The sequence below is a fragment of the Hermetia illucens genome, chromosome 4, assembly GCF_905115235.1.
Source record: "Hermetia illucens chromosome 4, iHerIll2.2.curated.20191125, whole genome shotgun sequence".
Lineage (NCBI taxonomy): Eukaryota > Metazoa > Arthropoda > Insecta > Diptera > Stratiomyidae > Hermetia > Hermetia illucens.
The window spans coordinates 168,758,316-168,777,457 of NC_051852.1; the positions used below are offsets into that span (position 1 = coordinate 168,758,316).

At 45.9% G+C, this 19,142-nt stretch overlaps 2 protein-coding genes across 2 annotated transcripts in view; both read left to right on the top strand.

Moving 5' to 3' along the window:
• LOC119654466 (protein gooseberry-neuro) overlaps window positions 1-19,142 on the top strand; it is a 155,699-nt gene that overhangs the window by 61,931 nt on the left and 74,626 nt on the right. The window lies entirely within an intron of this gene.
• Window positions 1,843-7,332, top strand: LOC119654468 (transmembrane protein 256 homolog). Its single transcript, XM_038059885.1, has 2 exons — window positions 1,843-2,528; window positions 7,031-7,332. Exons 1-2 carry the CDS (start codon window positions 2,124-2,126, stop codon window positions 7,178-7,180), a joined length of 555 nt encoding a protein of 184 aa, XP_037915813.1. The 5' UTR covers window positions 1,843-2,123; the 3' UTR covers window positions 7,181-7,332.

The window sequence follows — 19,142 nt, forward strand, 5'->3', positions numbered from 1 at the left end:
TTTTTTGGGATAACCCTCTCCTATTGGTCCACTTAAACCAACTCTGATGGTTTTTGGCCATCGTTTAAATCAATGAAGCCATTATTTTATGTACGAAAAGTATGAGGCACGCCCAGTAAGTAAGATACTCGTTGCCTTTCTGTCAGAATTTTTTGACGGTAGTGTATTATTGCTTTAGAAAACTCAACGAATTTGTGCCACTTTTTGGAATCACCAGTAAAAGTTGGTGTCTAAATCGGCGGCAACTTAAGTAGCTCCATCGTTTCTGATGTTTCTGGGGTGATATAAGGGATACCTGACAATCCTTGGTTGACATGCTAGAGCTTTTTCATCAGATTTATGACACTCAGATGGTTGCTTAATGAAGCCTCCAACTTAAAGCAATGCTTGCTGGTAGAATATTTCTTTATCCTGTTCAAGAGAACTCCGAAAGCAGCTGTAGAGGTTGAATTACCGGTCACCCGCAGCATTTCAAGCTGCTTCTTGTGGTTTCCTCCGAACTCAGAACAGGTGGGGCCCAAGGTAGCTTTTTGACTGGTAATTCGGCGTCTTCTTGGAGGATCCATCTTTTCCGTAGTTTTTTCCATACCCTCAAGACTCCTAACAATTGCCTTCTGAGCTTGGAGAAGAGATTTAGTTTCCACCATCATATTATCATTTTACTATGCGACAGGGAAAGCTGGATACTTGGAATATTTACGAAGTATTCCACTTTTAAGGAATATGAGGAGGACTGAACAGGAATTAACCGCACAACGATTTGTTTATCAGAAAAGGATTCACCACAGTAGAAGTAGAGCTTTTAGTTAGTATTAATTCCCAATGGTATTAGGGAAAGCAACCTGTGATTTTAGGTTGGGAGTATAGGTAAGGAAAGCACAATTGCAGCAAAAGTTTATTGCCTGGAAATATCTTACTTAACGAACGAACTGGACCTATAAAAGCTTGCTCAGATAATTTATCAGGTGATACTTGCTAGAAATACCCTGAAGATTTAAATTTGTTAAGAGCATAGTTTTTGGGCTAAGCATCATCCACAGTGACGTATATATTATGTACGTCATACTTGGTTTCACTACTAAGTGTTCAGCGATGTGTAACAGAAACCTCCGCGAGGCGCATTCATTTGTTCGGGGACGCCAAAAGTCATCACACTTCAAACTATCGCCACATACCTGGTTTCCAAGGTCAATCCAACCTCCCATTGGTAAAGCGCTCTTCCCCCAAAAGGAGAACAGGCGGTGAGATTGCCAGATAGAAAGCTGAGTTTCATTTGTCTAATAACAAACACGTAGTTTTACTTTTAAAAAATGAAAAAATCAATGTCAATGGCTACTCTCGGCGGATGCGGCGGCCAATATCAATGAAAAGGAAGGAAGAAAGTTACAGTGGGCAGGTCACATAACCACAAATCCATTACTGACAATGAGTGTATTGCAGTCCACTATGCTAGAATGATCAATGAGAGGGTCTCCTTAGGATTACATAGTACAAAGTAGTGCAGGAGGAGTAGAAGTTTATCAGAAAGTCTTGGAGGTGCATTCATGGCGCATAGATGTTTTTAATGCGTCATGCCCTATAGAGAGATCCATGGTAACCGTCTGAGCCTTTCTATTTAATACTTTTGATTTTTCCAAACCTTAGGCCAGCTGCGTAGTTGCTGAGATTTCAGTATTGTAAATTTGTTTCGGGGAGGTTAAAGATGCTAAATTGGTTTAATTTAAATTAGTGAATATTCTTGCTAGCAAGGATGATATAATTCCCAATAAAAATGACCGAACTGAACATTCTCTTGGGGACTCCATTTACAATCTTAGCTGGCCATTAGTAGAACAACAGTAGCATTTCTCCTGAACAATAGAATGCAGGCTGTCCTGATGACATTCCGGCATAAAATAATTTCACGTCCTGACTTTAGTTGTGAAAGCCAGCATTTTTACAATAAGAAAATTATTCGCATATATAATTCGTTGCCAATTTATTTTTGATAGCCAAACATTTTCTCAGTGTTTTCAAATATTCACAATTGAAGTACCGACATCATTTCGGTTTCTGGCACGCAAAATATATTCTCAGTCTAAGTAAGCTTGTGTCCTTCGAGATTTTATTAAAACGATAAAACGATGAAATCGACTAATGAGAAAATGGCCTCGTATCGGGCATGTGATCCTTATAATTGTGCACCAACTGGCAGTCGACCCTCGCTTTCGGCGGGTGGAATTTGCAGCGGTATGGCGAAATCTAGGCTCGCGGGGCGCTTGGGTGCCATAAGTGGAGCCCTTGCTTTGGCTATAGCTGGTTATGCAAAACGAAAAAGAATATTCGGAGTGGATTCAGAAACTACAGAACCACTTGATGGAGGCGGGGGTGATAATGAGGATAACGAGCCTAAACCAGTTTTGGATGAGGGAAATGACAAATGGATATTAACAGATCAAGAAAGATTTTTCTATTCAGGAAATCAACAGCATTTCTATCATTCACTAGCATTGATGGCGGTGCCATATGCAGCAAAACTTCCTACTCTGGTAAGAATATAAGAATTATGTAATGAAGATACGCATGTTTCTCCTGCGCTAACATTTTTGAAAGATATATCATCTCTTTGTGATGTGCTGTCAAAGCTCGTTGAAATTGGGAAGTGCTAAGATCCTGTCAAAGTCCTTACTTGCGCAAGTTGGCTGAATTTTCTTTGATCCTTTTAGTTGAACTTTCGTTAGTTTAACCAGTTTCTATTTCTGCATTATCTAGCCTTCATTATAGCTATGCTTTTTTTGGATGTCCTGCGTGGGCGGTTTAATTAGCGGTGCTAGTTGTAATTTGTCCAATTTAGGGTGTCAAACTCCATGCGCACCTCACTACACTCTTTCTTTCTTTCATCCTGTTGTGTTGACACCATTTTTGGTAAGTGACCCTTTTGCCTCTTCGAAATAAGTAGCATTATTTAAGCAAAGGTTCCGACTATGCCCGCACTCCAAGGAATCTCTGAAAACTGCGAGGGAAGCATCAGTGGATAGGTCGCTCACCACTTCAAAATGGATTGCCTTAGAGTTGAGCCAGAAGAATACTGCCAAATAGCTATTCTTTTGACGGCTCTCTCCGAATGCTAACGGATACAGCTGGGCTGGCAGGTATCGACTCCTTAGTTGATGAAAGTCTACGCTATATTCTTTACTTTTATGGGCCAGAACTATTACCTTATAATTGCTATTAACTGGGGTCCTATCGTTTAGTGGTAACAATTTCACGAATGTCGAGTGTCCGGATTGCTGAGTGGTTAGAACACAAGGCTATCGTATAGAAGGTCGTGGTTCAAATCTCACTGGTAGCAGTGGATGATTCTAAACTTCCTCCCACTCCAAATGCCCGTATTTCTCTAGAATACCAATGCGGTTCTTCCTATTTGGACACGAACAATTTTACTAACTTCCTGCTATTCTTCATTTTCAAAATTGAATAGTATAGGGGGACAACCGATTTTGTCTTACTTCTCCTTCCATCTTTCTTGCTTTTGTCCGATATGAAATTTGAAGACCATAGTGATCCTCATTCATGCAAAAATAATGGCCCGTAGAACCACAAGTGATGCTCGAGAAATTTGTCCGGGGCTGTTCCTCTTGATAGAACATCTGCTGAATTGCCACTTGATTCTACATGTCGTCATTGGTCCTTGTTTCGTAATGAATGAATTACGGCAATCCGACGGCTGACAATGAACAATCTGGGAGTCCATCCATAGATAGGAAATAGCTTCCCTGACCTTGAGATCTGCTTATACGAGATGCTGTTCTATGGATGTACAGTTCCTTCCTAGTGGTCTTTCGGAAGTTCGCAGTCACTTCGGTGGGATTCACCATTCTGATAGACACAGTGTGGCTGATTGGCTAGAAGATCCAAGGGAATCATCCCCGTGATGACACATACTGCCTCACCAGATACCCTCCTGTATGCACTGCCCACCCTCAGCCCAATTGGTCGGTATGCCGAACTTACCCTTCCCTGGTTCACTGTGTTATCCAAAGCGCACGCCCATACAGGAGCCACATATTGCAGGATGGGTTTCACCAACTCTGCGATAAGCAGCCAGCATTTAGGTTCCAATATTAGGCATCATCCTTGCAAGAGATAAATTAGCCCTTGTGGCCTTTTGGTGCGTCTGTCTGCAAAATCAATGTATGTTATCTTTTTGGCACGCGAAGGCGGAGTACTCCGTCGCACATATGTTCCACAGCAGTAGCTCCAATACGGAGCTTTGGCGAACACCTGCTGTTACAACACATTCCTTCACCCAGTCGTCCTTCTTGTACCAAACAAGTCTCTCCGAAAGGTAAATATCGACTATCCGAGCTAAGTAACCAGGGACACCCAGTTTAGTTAGGGTATCCTTAATCCAACCCCAATTGGTTGAGTTAAAGGACTTCCTGACATCCAGCGTCCCCACCGCGTAGCACTTACCAGCGGCCGTTGCCTCCCGGGCCAGGTCCACAACCGTTGCAATGGCATCGACCGTGGAGCGCGCTCTGCGAAACCCATACTGCCGCTCTGACAGACCACCCGTTAGCTCGACGAATGGAAGCAACCTGTTGTATACTATCCTTTTCGGCATCTTCTCCATAGTGTCTAAAAGGCAGATAGGGCGATATGAGGAGGATGCGTCAGGTGGTTTTTGGGGCTTCAGTAGCAGAACCGACCTCCGCCTTTTCCACCGCGCGGGAAACACTCCTTCCACCATGCACGATTCATATGTGTTTATGAACCATGCGGGCCCAATTTTAGCTGCCAACTTCAGAAGTTTGTTCGGAATCCCATCCAATCCCGGAGCCTTATTATTATTCCGATTTGTCCACAGATTTTCGGTAGTTTCTGCTCGGCAATCGGATTGTGAAGACGTTCTGTTGGACCGTTGGTTGAGGTCTACTTTCTTTCTGTTGTGGGAATGGAATTGCGATTATTTTGATCAAGAGTCGTAGCCACGTCACTTGGGGCGATTTTTATCCACGAATCTTGTTAATTACAGCTTCGTAAGCAGTGACCCACGAGTTCATATTTGCCTCAAGGCATAACTGCTTGTAGCAATTTCGCTTACTTTCTCGTATAGCCTTCTTGAGGCTACTTCGAAGATCGCGGTATTCTTTCTTCGACTGTCGATGTTTTGGCTTCTTTCTCGTCCTTTGGCCAAGCCTTACGCTCGTTGATGCGATGCCCTCAACAAAGTGATTTCTTGGTTCCACTAGTAGTTTGGTTTCCTATTATGGTGAAACTTCCGCCACGGCATTGTAGAGTCGGAAGCCTCAGTTACCCGTTGACATAACTGGCTCACTTTTTCCAGCGCCGTTCCCTTCGGGTTGTAATGCCAGGAATGTCTCTTCCTCAAAAGTTCTAAAGGACCACCCAGCTATCTTGGCTTTTCCGCTTTTGTTTCTCACTCAACTGTCGCCTCCCCGTTTCTGATGTCGAGAAATAACGTGGTCACTATTGGTGTAGTGTTCAGTCACCCGACAGAGCCTAGCCCTCTGCCTCGGAAGGTGGGCACGCATCTAACGTTGGCCATTACTGCGGCGTAAAGTTCGAAACGTAGGATGGTGACACTTGTCACGCCGGTTGACATCTTGGGTAGAGGAGCCGCTTGACACTTGGAGCACACAGTATACTGAATATTACGGTGCTGTCACTCTTAATGAATTTCACGTACACTACAGCTACACATATTTCTGCCTGTTTAAATTAACGTTGACGTTCGCACCCCTTGAGTGGCCACTGGGTTTGTGATCTCCACCTTCTCTAGTCCCTGCAAGCTTTCTCAATTTGTGCTCCACCTTGTTTACAGTTCCAAAGGAAGAGTTCCTGAAGAAACAGTTTAGTGCAACCATATCCGGTAGGTCGAAGATCAGCGATATCTCCGAGGCAATTGTCCGTTCAGTTGTTCCGCGCTATTTAATCCAAATCCAGGATTCAATCTAGAATACGTTAAATTTTGAAGGCCAGCCTAATGCTCATAAGTCGCAGTACAAAGCTCAAAGCATTTTAAAGGTAAGCCTGAGTTTTCCCTTCCATCAATTCAGATGCACGCTATGTCTTCTTCCTGTAGTTGATTCTAACGGTGCATCATTTGTATGTCTACCCTGAATACCAATTTTGGCAGACGAAATCGTGATAAAATTGTGAGCAGTTCATACGTCTTCGGACGCTCGTACGTTGGTACTGAAACAACGAATACGACCCTTAACTGTGTTCCGCGGCTGCCTGGTTTCTGGTAGCTGCATGGCTGCGCCTCAATAACAATCTGAAACAAGCAATGATCGGGACTCTGTGATCCGTCATGGGTCTTCCCTCTCGAACGCGGCACTCGGGTTGGGAGACTTACGGCTCCACGCGCGCTGTCGAGCCGTTATTATTTTCTTTTTTATTTTCCAGGTTTAGCTCCCGTTCTGGTTCGTTTCGTTGGGCCGTCGCGAATTCGTTTCTTTGTTGTCTCATTTTTAGATCTGACCCACGCATCGGCATAGACACGGTAATTTTGTTCAAATGACAGGTGAGGGATCAAAGCGCTCAAAAGACCATCTGACATTCCCGAACCTGGCTACCACAGAGGCGTGTCCACCGAGCACTTTGATGGGGCTTCAGTAGTTGGGGGCGTTGTTTTAGGAGACTTCCTGGAGGCTATTCTCTCGGCCTGGTTATTTTTGGTTGGCCTCCACAAAATTGTCATCGTTTTTCTAATGACGTAGATGAAATACTTCGGTTGTGTTCAGGACTAGAGAGAAAATCCGGACCCAGGGCAGAAAGTATGCGGGAAACTCAGCCGGGGGTGAAAACGAAAGTTATGATGGTCCGCCTATCAGCCCCAGTTTTCATTGAAATTTATAATTCCGACCACAGAGAAGTTCGTGCCCGGTGGGAATCTCCCCCTCGTCAGACCTGGTTGTGTCATATTTCGGCTTAACCAATTTGTTTTCAAAGGGTAGCTACCCTGTTTCAAGACCACAAAGCATTGAATATTTAATCAAATTTATTTCTGCTTTCCTTTCAGACAACCTCCCTATTGATTTCGGGGATAGTTTTGTTTTGTGGCACACAATATTATAGGTCCTTCAACAAGGACAATGTTTATGCTGGTCGACCCTTACTTTGGATTGGAGGTCTATGCCTGATAAGTGCATGGTTCACTTTTCTCTTATAATACGTTCCCTATCGCCTTCAAGACAATCAGATTGTAGCGTGTAATTTTATGGAAAAATGAACTTTTAAAAAAAAGATAGTAATAAATTGCAGCAAAGTTTGGCTTACTGTAAATAAATAGTTTCTAGTTACGCTAGAATTGTGGAAAGCAAATTATCTTATTTGGAAAATGCCTGCCAGATGTTTTTTTATTTATATTTAGCATTGAATATGTAAATCCATAAGTTTATTGGTAAGCCCTAGTAAGCAGATGAAATTATTCAAAATGATTTACGCTTGATAAGTTTTGAGCTCTTTTTTTTCTGAATTTTTTTTTATTGGATCCGAATAGCAGCCGAATGTAAGCAAAATATTCGCAGCAGTTCTGAGGGTAGATTTAGGCATTTGGAAGTGTGCCTTGTGTAAACCTGCGCTCAATAATTGTGCGATAAGCAAATAACGAGGATCCTAAAATAGCTTGTGGAGATTTAAAAAAGCGGATTTTTGACGCACCCGATTCGGCACGTGGAACTCAAAATTTTCAGAAATGGGCATCTTGTTCCGAATAGGACTACAATCAATCTAAATTATAGACAACAGATGAATAATTTATAACGTTTGAATAAATGTATTTGGTTGAAATCATCAGGTTTGATTATTTCGACTGGCTCTGCTTTGGAACGAAGATCAACCGGCTCCATGCCCTTGATATATATATTTCGGGGATACTCTTCGACCTACCACGCTTAGAGGAGACCCTAATCTGATTTCTAGGCCTCCCTGAAGAAGTGCTGGAAAAATACCATCTACTCCGAGTGATTTCAGTGGGGAGTTGACTGTTAGAATCACCGCCCCCGAAACTGTCATAACAGTCTCTAGACTTCATCGTGGCGAATGGGATCTTTGAATGAATCAACTTATTGAAGGTTTTTTTTTTTTTTTTTTTGAGGTAGGGTAGGTGAATGCATTTACGCACACAGTGTTGGACTCCCGATTCGGTACGTCGTCGGACTACCAACTAAACACCTCCCCATCGTCAGAGAGCTAGCCTGGAACCGTTTGTCACATTACTTCGGGCCAGCCCCCGAACTCTCCCGCCTTGCGGAGCCTTCAAATCAGGGAATTCCTTTCACCAACGGAAGGGGAGAGGAGGAAGGGAACTGTCAGTTCAAGGAACCCCCTGCCATCCGGCTCCTCCACCGGTCGAGTTCTATCTTCTTAGCAACGAGAAGGGCCCGAACGTAATAGGCAACACGGTTCCAGCTGTCAGCAGTCCTCAGCATCTCTTCCACAATGTTGTCTGGAGAGAGATCCCCTGTGTTTAAATAGAGCTGCTGACGAACCCCATCCCACCGTCCACAAGAAAAAAAAGTGTGGTGGGCATCGTCCACAACTCCATTGCAAAACACACAATCCGGAGAACGCGCGTTTCCAATCTTGTGCAGGTAAGACTGAAAACTTCCATGCCCACTTAAAAATTGGGTAAGGAAATAGTCGGTCTCACCATGCTTCCGATTCAGCCACGCACAGTCCATCTGCCTCTAGTTTCATTTTGCCAAGAGAGCTGCCACTCGTCTAGACTGTGTTGCCGTTCTTCGCGAGCAACCACCTCCCTTGGCTCATCTCTCTTGCGCTTGTATATGGCCTGACGCTCCCTAGCAAGAAGGGCAACGGGGGTAACTCCCGCGATCACCATCACGGCCGGTTCAGAGACTGCGCGGTACGCAGACGCCACCCGTAAAGCTCCCATCTCTGTACTTGCGCGAGGCGTCTACGATATACCTCCTTGTTAAGAGCGCCAGCCGATACCTCTGCGCCGTAGAGCAGGGCAGACTGCGTTGAGCTCATCAGGAGACGTCGCCTACTAGACGTAGGACCCCCAATGTTTGCCATTAGCGTACTTAACGCCGAAACTCCAGCCGCAGCCTTGTTCGCTGCTGCTTGGATTTGCTCAGAAAAGCTCATCTTTGAGTCAAGAGTCAACCCGAGTTACCTTACCGCCGATTTTGACTCGATTATTGACTCGCCGAACGATATGGGACGCAGGGTCGGAATTCTCTTTTTAGTCAGGATGACTACTTCGGTTTTTTCCAGTGCAAGGTTGAAACCATGAGTAGTCATCCATCCGCTTACCCGTCGCATCAATATGCCGAGTCTGCTTTGCGCCTGTTCGACAGTACGTCCAGCAACAAGCGCTGCGACATCATCTGCGTAGCCGACCAGGCGCGACTCTTCTGGCATGTCGAGTTTAAGCAGACTGTCATAGGTAGCGTTCCAGAGGTCCGGCCCTAGGATGGATCCCTGTGCTACCCCCAACGTGACCTCCATCCACCTTTGACCCTCTAGTGTTTCATAGAGCAGGGAGCGGTTCCTCAGATAGTCCCTTAAAATCCGTAAGAGATAGTTCGGCACGTTGAAGGTATTGTCTAGTGTGCCTAGAATGTCTTTCCATCTTACGGAATTGAAGGCGTTTCTGACGTCAAACGTTACGAGGAGCACCACCCGTCGAGTTCGGCGGCTATGTGCCTCTGCTCGTCGAACGGCGTCCACGACCTACATGACAGCATCAATTGTCGATCTCCCTGCCCTAAAACCAAACTGCCGGGGAGATAAATCTCCGGCAGCGCGTATCGCTTCTGCGAGTCTACTTCTGATGAGCTTTTCGAGCACTTTCCCAGCAGTATCAAGCATACATAGTGGGCGGTATGAAGACGGCAGTTCGGGATCGCCTTTCCCTTTAGGGATCAGCGCAAGCCTCGCAACTTTCCAACGAGCAGGGAAAATGCCCTCTTTCAGGCAAGTGTTGAATGCGTCGAGCAGTAGGTCTGGCCGATGTTGGAATACCAGTTTGTACACCTCTGCTGGAATACCATCGGGTCCTGGCGCCTTCTTGTTTTTCATAGAGAGGACTGCCTGTTCCAACTCTTTTACAGAGAAAAGTGGACAGTTCTCTGCGCTCTCCGCGCCGACGTCACCATCCCATACGGGGTCTGCAGGGAAGAGTGTCCTCACAATGCGGTCCATCAGCTCGGCCTTAAGTGAACAGGGTTTCCGCAGAGCCCCGATTTTTCGGGTTACAAGTTTGTAACCGAGTCCCCACGGATCCCCATTCACCTCGTCGATCAGATCTTGCCAGCAGCGAGCTTCGCTCTTGTTTATTGCGCTGCGGAGTCTCCTTTTGGCTGATTTGTACTCCATCATTATGGTACATGCCTCCTCCCGGTCGCCTAGACGTTGTGTTAAGCGGCGGAGCCTGTGACATTTCTTCCGGAACTCTGCAATTTCCACTGTCCACCAAGGTTTGCAGCGCCTCGATGTCTTCCTGGACATGGAGGCTCCGCAGACCGTCGTTATCAGGTTCATAATTGGATTTACGACAGTGTCAGCAGCGGCGCCACCGCCCCCAGGGGTACCCTTCAGCGTGGCTCCACCTGTTCCCAGAGTTTCGACAAACTTCCCGGTGTTCACTTTCGCGACGTTCCATACACAGAAAGATCGCTGGGGTGCGCACACTGAGAGTTTGTGTCCACCACTTCGAAAGCAATGTATTGGTGGTCACTTGCCGAAAAGTTTTCCAGAACTCGCCACCCGTCCACCAGCGACACCAGTGATTCCGATGCGAAGGTTACGTCTGGAATGCTTCCTTCGCAGCCCGGGCGCCGGAACGTTGGGGTGGATCCGGCGTTAAGAACTACCAGTCCTGTTCTCGCCGCCATTTCCAGAATTCGTTTCCCTCTGGGATCTGTATGAGGCATGCCCCATTCAAGTGCCCTAGCATTGAAGTCACCCCCGACCAGGATCCGCCCATCCGTGCTTAAGATAGCGTCCTTCAAAGCCTCAAGCCTCCGACGAAAGTCCGGCATCGTCTCATTCGGCGTAAGATAGACACTAAAAAACGTTATCCCTGAACACCGAATCCAGACAAAGCCGTCCCCTCGGCCTTGGGCAAGAACCCCCAGGAGGGTGCCGTCCCAAACCCAGATGGCAGCGGTACCTGATATGTCTGGGTGCCATGAAACTGGGCCCTTGTTTCGGTACTGCTCACTGATGAGTACTAAATCAGCTTTGGTCTCCGCAGCGAAATGCGCTAGCAACTCGTGAGCGGTTGCACTCCGGTGCATATTGATTTGTAGGAAGCGAATCATGTTGACCGTATCCTAGCTCTTTCCAGTTTTGCTCTGAAAACTGGACACCGCCCCGATCCCGCAGTGTGCGCAATGCTCTCATCAGCCGCGTCACGGTCCCTGCATAGGACGCAGCTTTCCTTTTCATTGCAGCTGTTTGCTTTATGGCCTGCCTGACCGCATTTACGGCATGTTGCCCTTCTGTCAGGTCCCCGACAGTTTGCAGATGTGTGCCCATAATGCAAACATCTGTGACATTTGGGTTGGGGCGGCCCGAATTCGTATCCTACACACTACCCAACCAATTCTTATTTTCCCGCTGTTTAAAAGCTTCCTCGCGTATTGCTCGGCAACTTCCACCACAGCGAGTTTTTGGCCTCGTGAGTTTGCGGAGGTGATACCAATCTGGACATTGGTTACCTCCGGGCATTCGCGTTTGATGGCCTCTTTTACCTCGTCCTTTTCCGTGAGACAGTCAAGGTCTCGTATTTCTAAAGCACACGTGGGTTCCAGGCTAGAAACCAAAGCTTTTTCTCCCAGAAGCCCCTTGACTGCTTCACAGAACGTGACTTTATTTATAGTCTTCGGGCCTAGTTCGACTAAGACTCCACCACCCTTCGTTTTACGTATGGAAGACACCTCCGCTCCATTGTCTTCGGGTTTGATTTTGTAACGGATTTCGCTGAGGACTTCCGCAAAAGTCTTGCCTTCCGTCGGCTTAATAAGCAAAGCTGGCGGTCTAGTCCTCCTTCGTCTCCCCACCTTTTCTTTTGGCACTCCGTCCTTCGTGTCCGCCTTAGTTTTAGGCAGAGGTTTTTCTGATGGCGCGACGTGTTGTTGTCTTTTGATCCTCGTCGCCTTCTTCTTTTGAGCCCTGAAGAGTACCTGAGTGAAGTCTCCTTCAGATGTCCCTTCCTCCTTTCGTTTTTTACCAAGTTTGCTCTGCAATGGGCTGTCAGCGATCCGTTTGGTACTCGTGGTGTTCTCCTCGGGAAGCGCGGTTGTTTCTGCTTCCTGCGGATTTTGTCTTACTTTCCATGTTCGCCTATAGTATGAAATCCTGTCCAGGAGCTCTTCCAGTTCCATTAGCCCGTTTTTCACCCCCTTATCGATGTTTTTCTGAAGGAACGTCGAAGATCACATGTGCTTCACAACTGCCGTGCATTTTTTAATGAGTCTCTCCTCTTCCGCTTGCGCCAGAGTAATCGACAGTCTTCCCACTCGGCTTATATTCGAAACCATTTTATTAGTTTCGGCAGTTTCCACTGTGCCTCTTTCCCCAATTACAGCACTGTGCTGTATGGTCTGGGTTCCTATCTGTGTTGCAGGTGCCGCATCACTTTCCGAGTCTTTCTCTCCGTCTGCGCGTCCCGATGTCTCGTCGGGTATTTCAGCCCTTGTTGCGTCCTTCGTTGGGTGCTGGGCGCATTTTCGTGCTGCTAATAAACGCAGCCAGCTCACTCTCCATTTCCACTATCTCCTCGTTTCGTTCGTTTTTATTCTCCATTTGAGTTGTTTACCAGCGCATCGTGTGCAAGGGAGCGGGCCGTAATAGTCAGGAACGGGTATACCCTCGGGGACACAGCCCCTACCCCAGTTCCCTGAGGCCTGACCTACGCTTAGCTGATCCCGGAATTCACGGACGGATCAGCGCTCGCTCGGGACAACGCGGTCTACTAACACCGGTTCAATTCATATTACCCGACCAGGGTCCCAAAGGGGCTGGCTCCTGATACACGCCACAACTACCACCTTGGCAGAGCTAGGCTCACATGACCCCATCGACGTCGACAGGGAGTTGTCGACGGCTCCGGGGACTCCCAGTGTATCCCGGCGTGTATCGGTCATGAGCAGTTCGCTCTTCACCGAAAAACTTTCTCGAGGCTAATACCTAGGACGCAAGTATTATGCCAGCTAGGGGGTCAGAACTACTTGCTCGCGCACCTCGGGGACGCCACTCCCCGTATCGTAAACGACCCATGAAGGATCGTTGACGATCCCTTCGTCCTACCGCTCTTAGAGGAGACCCTAATCTGATTTCTAGGTCTCTCTGATGGAGTGCTGGAAAAATCTACTCCGAGTGATTTCAGTGCGGAGTTGACTGCTAGAATCGCCGCCCCCGGAACTGTCATCACAGTCTCTAGACTTCACCGTGGCGAATGGGATCTTTGAATGAATCGACTTATTGAAGGTTTGGATTGTGGTTACTGCACTCGTCTAGAGAAGAAGAAACCGGCGACAATTTGCGTTTGCTGACCGTAAACTCGAATAATAGATGAAATCCTCACGAACAGAGAGAGGCTCAGCAAGATGATCTTAATTGCTCCTTAATTACTCTTAAGTTATCTTCCGTTATTGTATGCTTCTCTTCGGTGAGATGTCTGGCTTCTAATGATTAGAGGAAATGTGCTGGTCTGTTTTTCGCTTTCGCAAGGTTTGCTTCACTTATATGTTCGGTGAGGATGCTTATGTTCCTTCTTTTTCAATGCTCCTTTCTAGCTGCTGCCAGATTCCTTTCGAATTTGGCAATGTTAACTATTGTCATTCACGCCTCAGCTGTCGTTTTTCCTTATAAGCTGGTTGCATCTAAGTGCGGCACTACCGAAGTGTCGTATCAGCACGCTGATGCATTAATTATCACTAATAAATTACAGAATGTACTTATCTCTTTCATCAGCGTCTCTGCTTCTCCAGACTTCGTGATGACAGGGCCTTCTTCTCGCAGAACTTCCACACTCTAGCAACTAGCTCCGGTGGAATCCGAATGTCGTTTTCTGGGAAGTAGTCTGATGCGACCACTGCCTCCTGAGTTCTCCCCCAGGCTTCCAGTGAAACTTGTAGGAACCTTGGGAGGAGGGAGGGGGGGAACCTTAGAGGCTTGTATCTGCGTTAATATTGAGAATTGAGAAAAGAAGCGAAATGCGTGATCACTTCGGGGTGATCGTCGATCATCGTTTAATTGCCTCCTAGTGATTGCCTTTGCCCACCGCTTCTGGAGACTCTCTATAATCGTGTATGGAGATCAACATTCTGATCAATTAGGAGGCTCATCGGATACCTCTGTCTCAAACGCTACGGCTTTTATAATATATCATGTGTGCCCCTGGCATATTGTCCCCAGCACATGTCAACAGTTTTGCTTCTTTTCAGCGTGGTCATTTAGGAACTGTGATCCTAAGCCCACATGGTCATTCGTTGCGCAGTCTACCAGCATATATTAATACTAGCTAAACTCAGTAGACCTTGTTCGGCCTGTATATGTTTGTCATTTCAAAGCCATTTGGCATATTAAAATGTGCTGTAAAAGATGTTTGGACTATTGAGTACCTCCAGCAATATGAGTTAGAATTGACTCTGGCGCTCACATCAGACATTTCTTCATCATCATCATCAACGGCGCAACAACCGGTATCCGGTCTAGGCCTGCCTTAATAAGGAACTCCAGACATCCCGGTTTTGGGCAGAGGTCCACCAATTCGATATCCCTAAAAGCTGTCTGGCGTCCTGGCCTACACCATCGCTCCATCTTAGGCAGCGTCTGCCTCGTCTTCTTTTTCTATCATAGATATTGCCCTTATAGACTTTCCGGGTTGGATCATCCTCATCCATACGGATTAAGTGACCCGCCCACCTTAACCTATTGAGCCAGATTTTATCCACAACCGGACGGTCATGGTATCGCTCATAGATTTCGTCGTTATGTAGACTACGGAATCGTCCATCCTCATGTAGGGGACCAAATTCATTTCTTACTGAAACTTTAAAGCGCGTCACGATGTAGTCATAGCCGCTTTGCGCATGTTTCAGCAGCTCTTAAAATAAAGGCCCTGATTCGTCCTGTTTCCAACCAACCATTTCAACGCTCTACTGGCTAATAGTTACTGGTCATGCCTAGTTGATCTTGAAATGTTTGAGTTTTTGGTTGCGTTTTCAATAACTTTCAGAATTTCAGCTCCATCCCTGGAGGAGTCGGAAATTTTATGGTGGCGGAAGACGTGGTCCTTCTTTTGCAAATTCGTTAAAAACCCGCGGCGGGGGTCACCCCCTCTTAGAATGTTAAGGCGCTGCAAATTGGAAATATTTTGATATTATCGTGGTACAACTCGGTTTGCCAGCTGTGCCACCGGAAAAGGAGGAGGTAAAGAGAGAAAGGATTAGAAAGTCCCTTCTTTCCACCCCCGCTAAAAGTCCCTAACTGTCATTTCTTCATAAAAAGTTGCGGTGCTTTGAATAGGGGCTATTTTCGAAACACTAATAAGTTCATTGGTAGGGCAATCACCTTTGCGATGTACAAGGGGGATTCCAGAGGGCAAGGGCCCCTCGACCCCCTTTCGAACCCACGCAGGTACTGAATAGGGGGGGGCTGGAGGGCACGGGGCAGTCCCCTCTATAACCTTCCTTGCACATTACGATGATTACTGTCCTACCAACGAGCTTATTAACTTCACCGTAGCCTGTCCCAAGCTATGAGTGAGAAAGAAGAAGGGAGGGATAGCTGTAGCCTGACTGGCTGAGTTACACCTAAGCGTCTGAAGTAAGTAGGATGTCACGAAATACGTAGCCAGATCTGCAACTTAGATGTATGAAATCTGGCACGTTTCGAACCGCCTAAGTAGATGTCACCGAGGCCATCCCTGAGTAGGGTCTTGTAATGGGCCGACAACCCGTCCATGTAAAATTTACTCCATGTCAAGCTTTCGGATCCTGGAATGTACGCTCCCTGAACAAACCAGAGGCCGCCAAGGCCCTCCTTCAACAGGTCGAAATTAACAGATTCAGTGAAATAAGCGATATGAATTCAAACACAATTTTCAAAAAAATTGCTAAACCATTGGGTCACAAGGACTTTGGAGTTGCATTTATAGTAAGTAGGCAACTCAAACCGCACGGCACAATCTTCAAACTAATCATCACTAAAGGTTATGTGCGATTCATATCGTTTTTTCAGCCTCTGGCTCATCAACGTGCACGCGCCAACTGAAGTCAAGGAAGATGCAGTAAAAAACCATCAGGGATGCCGACAGCATCAACAAACGCAGGGTGTCCTATTTTGACGGGCTTCTGAATCGTGCGAAACCTAAACCCTAATCCAAGCCTTCAAAAATTTGCTAAACACATTCGCAAGGAAAGTCCTTTAGCGAATTTTCGGAACAATTCGCGACCGTGATGGTTGGCGCATCTGGTGCAACCATGAGTTGTATGAACTGTACCATGAGCTAGAAGTCTCGAAATTCGTTAAACTACAGAGTCTTCTGTGGATAGGGCGTGTCTAACGAATGAGCGACGATCGCATTCCTAACAAGGTTTTGAATGGACGACGTGTCGACGGAGCGAGACTGCGAGGAAGACCGAGAGCACGATAGGAGAGCACAATATATACGGACGCCGAGCAACTACTGGGCTTCCAAGATTGGACGCGGTCATGTGACCGAGATAATTGGAGGACAACGAGTCAAGCTGCCAGGGCCCGACGTCGGGCTATAGTGCTACGGTGATGACGAATAAGCTTATTAATGTTAAGGAAATAGCCCCGATTCGAAGTGCCATAACCTTTCAAATGGTGGTGACCGCCACAGTTCTTCGAAGATGTTAGAAAGGGTAGACCTTATTCTTCCTCCTGCATACACTCTTTATCCGCTTCCTCTCCGGGGGGACGCTAGCAAATCAAACTTTACCATGATGAAGTCAAAATACCCCCATTTGAAGTGGCATTACTTTTTTGGGAGCAAGTCACTTCTGCAATTTTTCAACGGGCTTCGATGGAGAAGATCTCCCGTTTTTCCATTCCTACTCCCTCTTCTACCTAGGGGATGGAGTTCAGAGTTAAACCCTATCGTTTTGGTCCGAAAATATCCCCCAGAGCACCATAAATTTTTAAGCCGGGATTGCCCAAGTTTTTAGGAGGTTGAGGGGTGATCATTCCCCTTCTTGTTGCATACCTCCCCCCCCCTCATTCTTTTTTTTTTTAACTTGGTATGGTTAAAAATTAAAACACTGCAATGAAGACATAACAGAAACCCACTTTGCAGAGCCATGCTTTTTTAAGGGGGAGGACCGCCACAAACTTTCGATAAAATTGAAGAGGGGTCGTCGCTCTACCCTCCATAAACTTATCAGCCTATGCGAAGATGGGGTTGAAAATTCAACCTTAACCCAGTTTTCATAGCAATAGGGTGAATGGTCTAAAAGTTGGTATGTCGCAGCACCATTTAGCGGCGAGTTACAGCAACGTGAATGGAGCCAAATTATTTTCCATGATAAAAAATTAAAACTTAAAAAACACACCTATTATATGCCAATTTTCATAGCGATCGGTTGAACGAAATGATGTATAATATATTGTAACCATTTCCATTTTCATATAATAGAAGAGGATCTGGTCGAAAACAACACGAGGTTCGCATTTCATCCCTCGCTCATCTGCCTGACTACAATTTTTTCGATAATTTCCTGCTCCTCAGTGAGAATTTTCTTCGCAAATGTTTTTGGTACTATCGCCAGTCTGATGCCTGTGATCGGAATATCACAGTTAACGACTGGCTTCCTGGCTCCTGCCTTCGCGCCTGACTTACCTGAAATTTCCTCCTTCTTGGTTCGGGGTTAGAGTTTTTGGGAGCATTCCTTCTTGTGAGTTCACCTCCGCTGTTTCCCGCTTTCTTGGCTCCAATATTGAAGGTTTGGGTCTGCTCTGACCCTTCCTGAGTCTTCCTTCCGATAACGCAGATATCATGCAGCTCATGCGAGTTACGGGATCATTACCCTAACGTTTAGCCATCGTCGGCACATTCATCCTAAATTCAAACTACTTACTTGCATAAATACAATTAATGTTATTTCATTGAACTTAACAATTGCTTACTACACATTTTCCAGAATTTGCACTTTGTATTACCTAGCTTAACACGTGCTATTGCATAAGCATAATTTTAATATAAATAGTAGATCGAATATAAGTACAGTACTTGTTATAATCAATCAGCCAGCGAAAGCTATGCTCGAATAAATCGGTTTAGTTCAAATTAAGTTGTATTTTTCTTTATTTTTTTTTCACCGGTAACGACCACGTTACCATAACTGGCGCAGTCGCAAAAGTAAGGGCGGAGGACGGTACGATTTAGGATTCCTAGTACGCAGAAACGCAGAATTCCGAAGGATTATCGGTTCGCGACGGTTGATCGCTTACGGTTCAGTGTGCTAATTTGTGCAAGTGCAAGTGACAAAGGATAATTGTTGCGCAGAGCAGGCTCAGCGAAAGCATATCGCTACTCGAGCAAACAAAGCAAGGATTATGAGAGTCCTACTGATCATTATACTCAAGTAAGTTCTTGGTCATATGCCTCTCCCATCCAAATCGAAATCCCCATCCTCAAAACCCTATAACACGCTTCCTAGGCTATTTAGACGTAATAACTCTCCTACTAAATTAAGAAAATATAAATCCGATAGTGGTCATATAAAATCTCCCGCGAGTGAAAATATTCTTAGTGTTCCAAATCAATCAATCGTTGGCTCAATCTCGAAATTAACCAATTTATTCAGATCACGAAGTTTGTCTATATTAGTTAGTGAAAGTGAAGAAGAAAACAAAATAGAATATAGTATAATGGCTAACCCAGGTACAAGTTCGCAACCTCAGGTTACAACCATAGATATTTTCAATTCATTACGGGTACCGGACGCAATCAAGGATCTCCCAAGATTCGAGGGTAACCCGCGATTACTGTTTGATTTCCTTGGCAACGTCGACGAAATACTTTCCCTTATCGATGTTACAAATGGAACGCCATATGGCAAGTTATTATTGAGGGCCATTCGCAACAAAATTGTTGGAGAAGCGAACGAAGTCCTCAATATGTATGG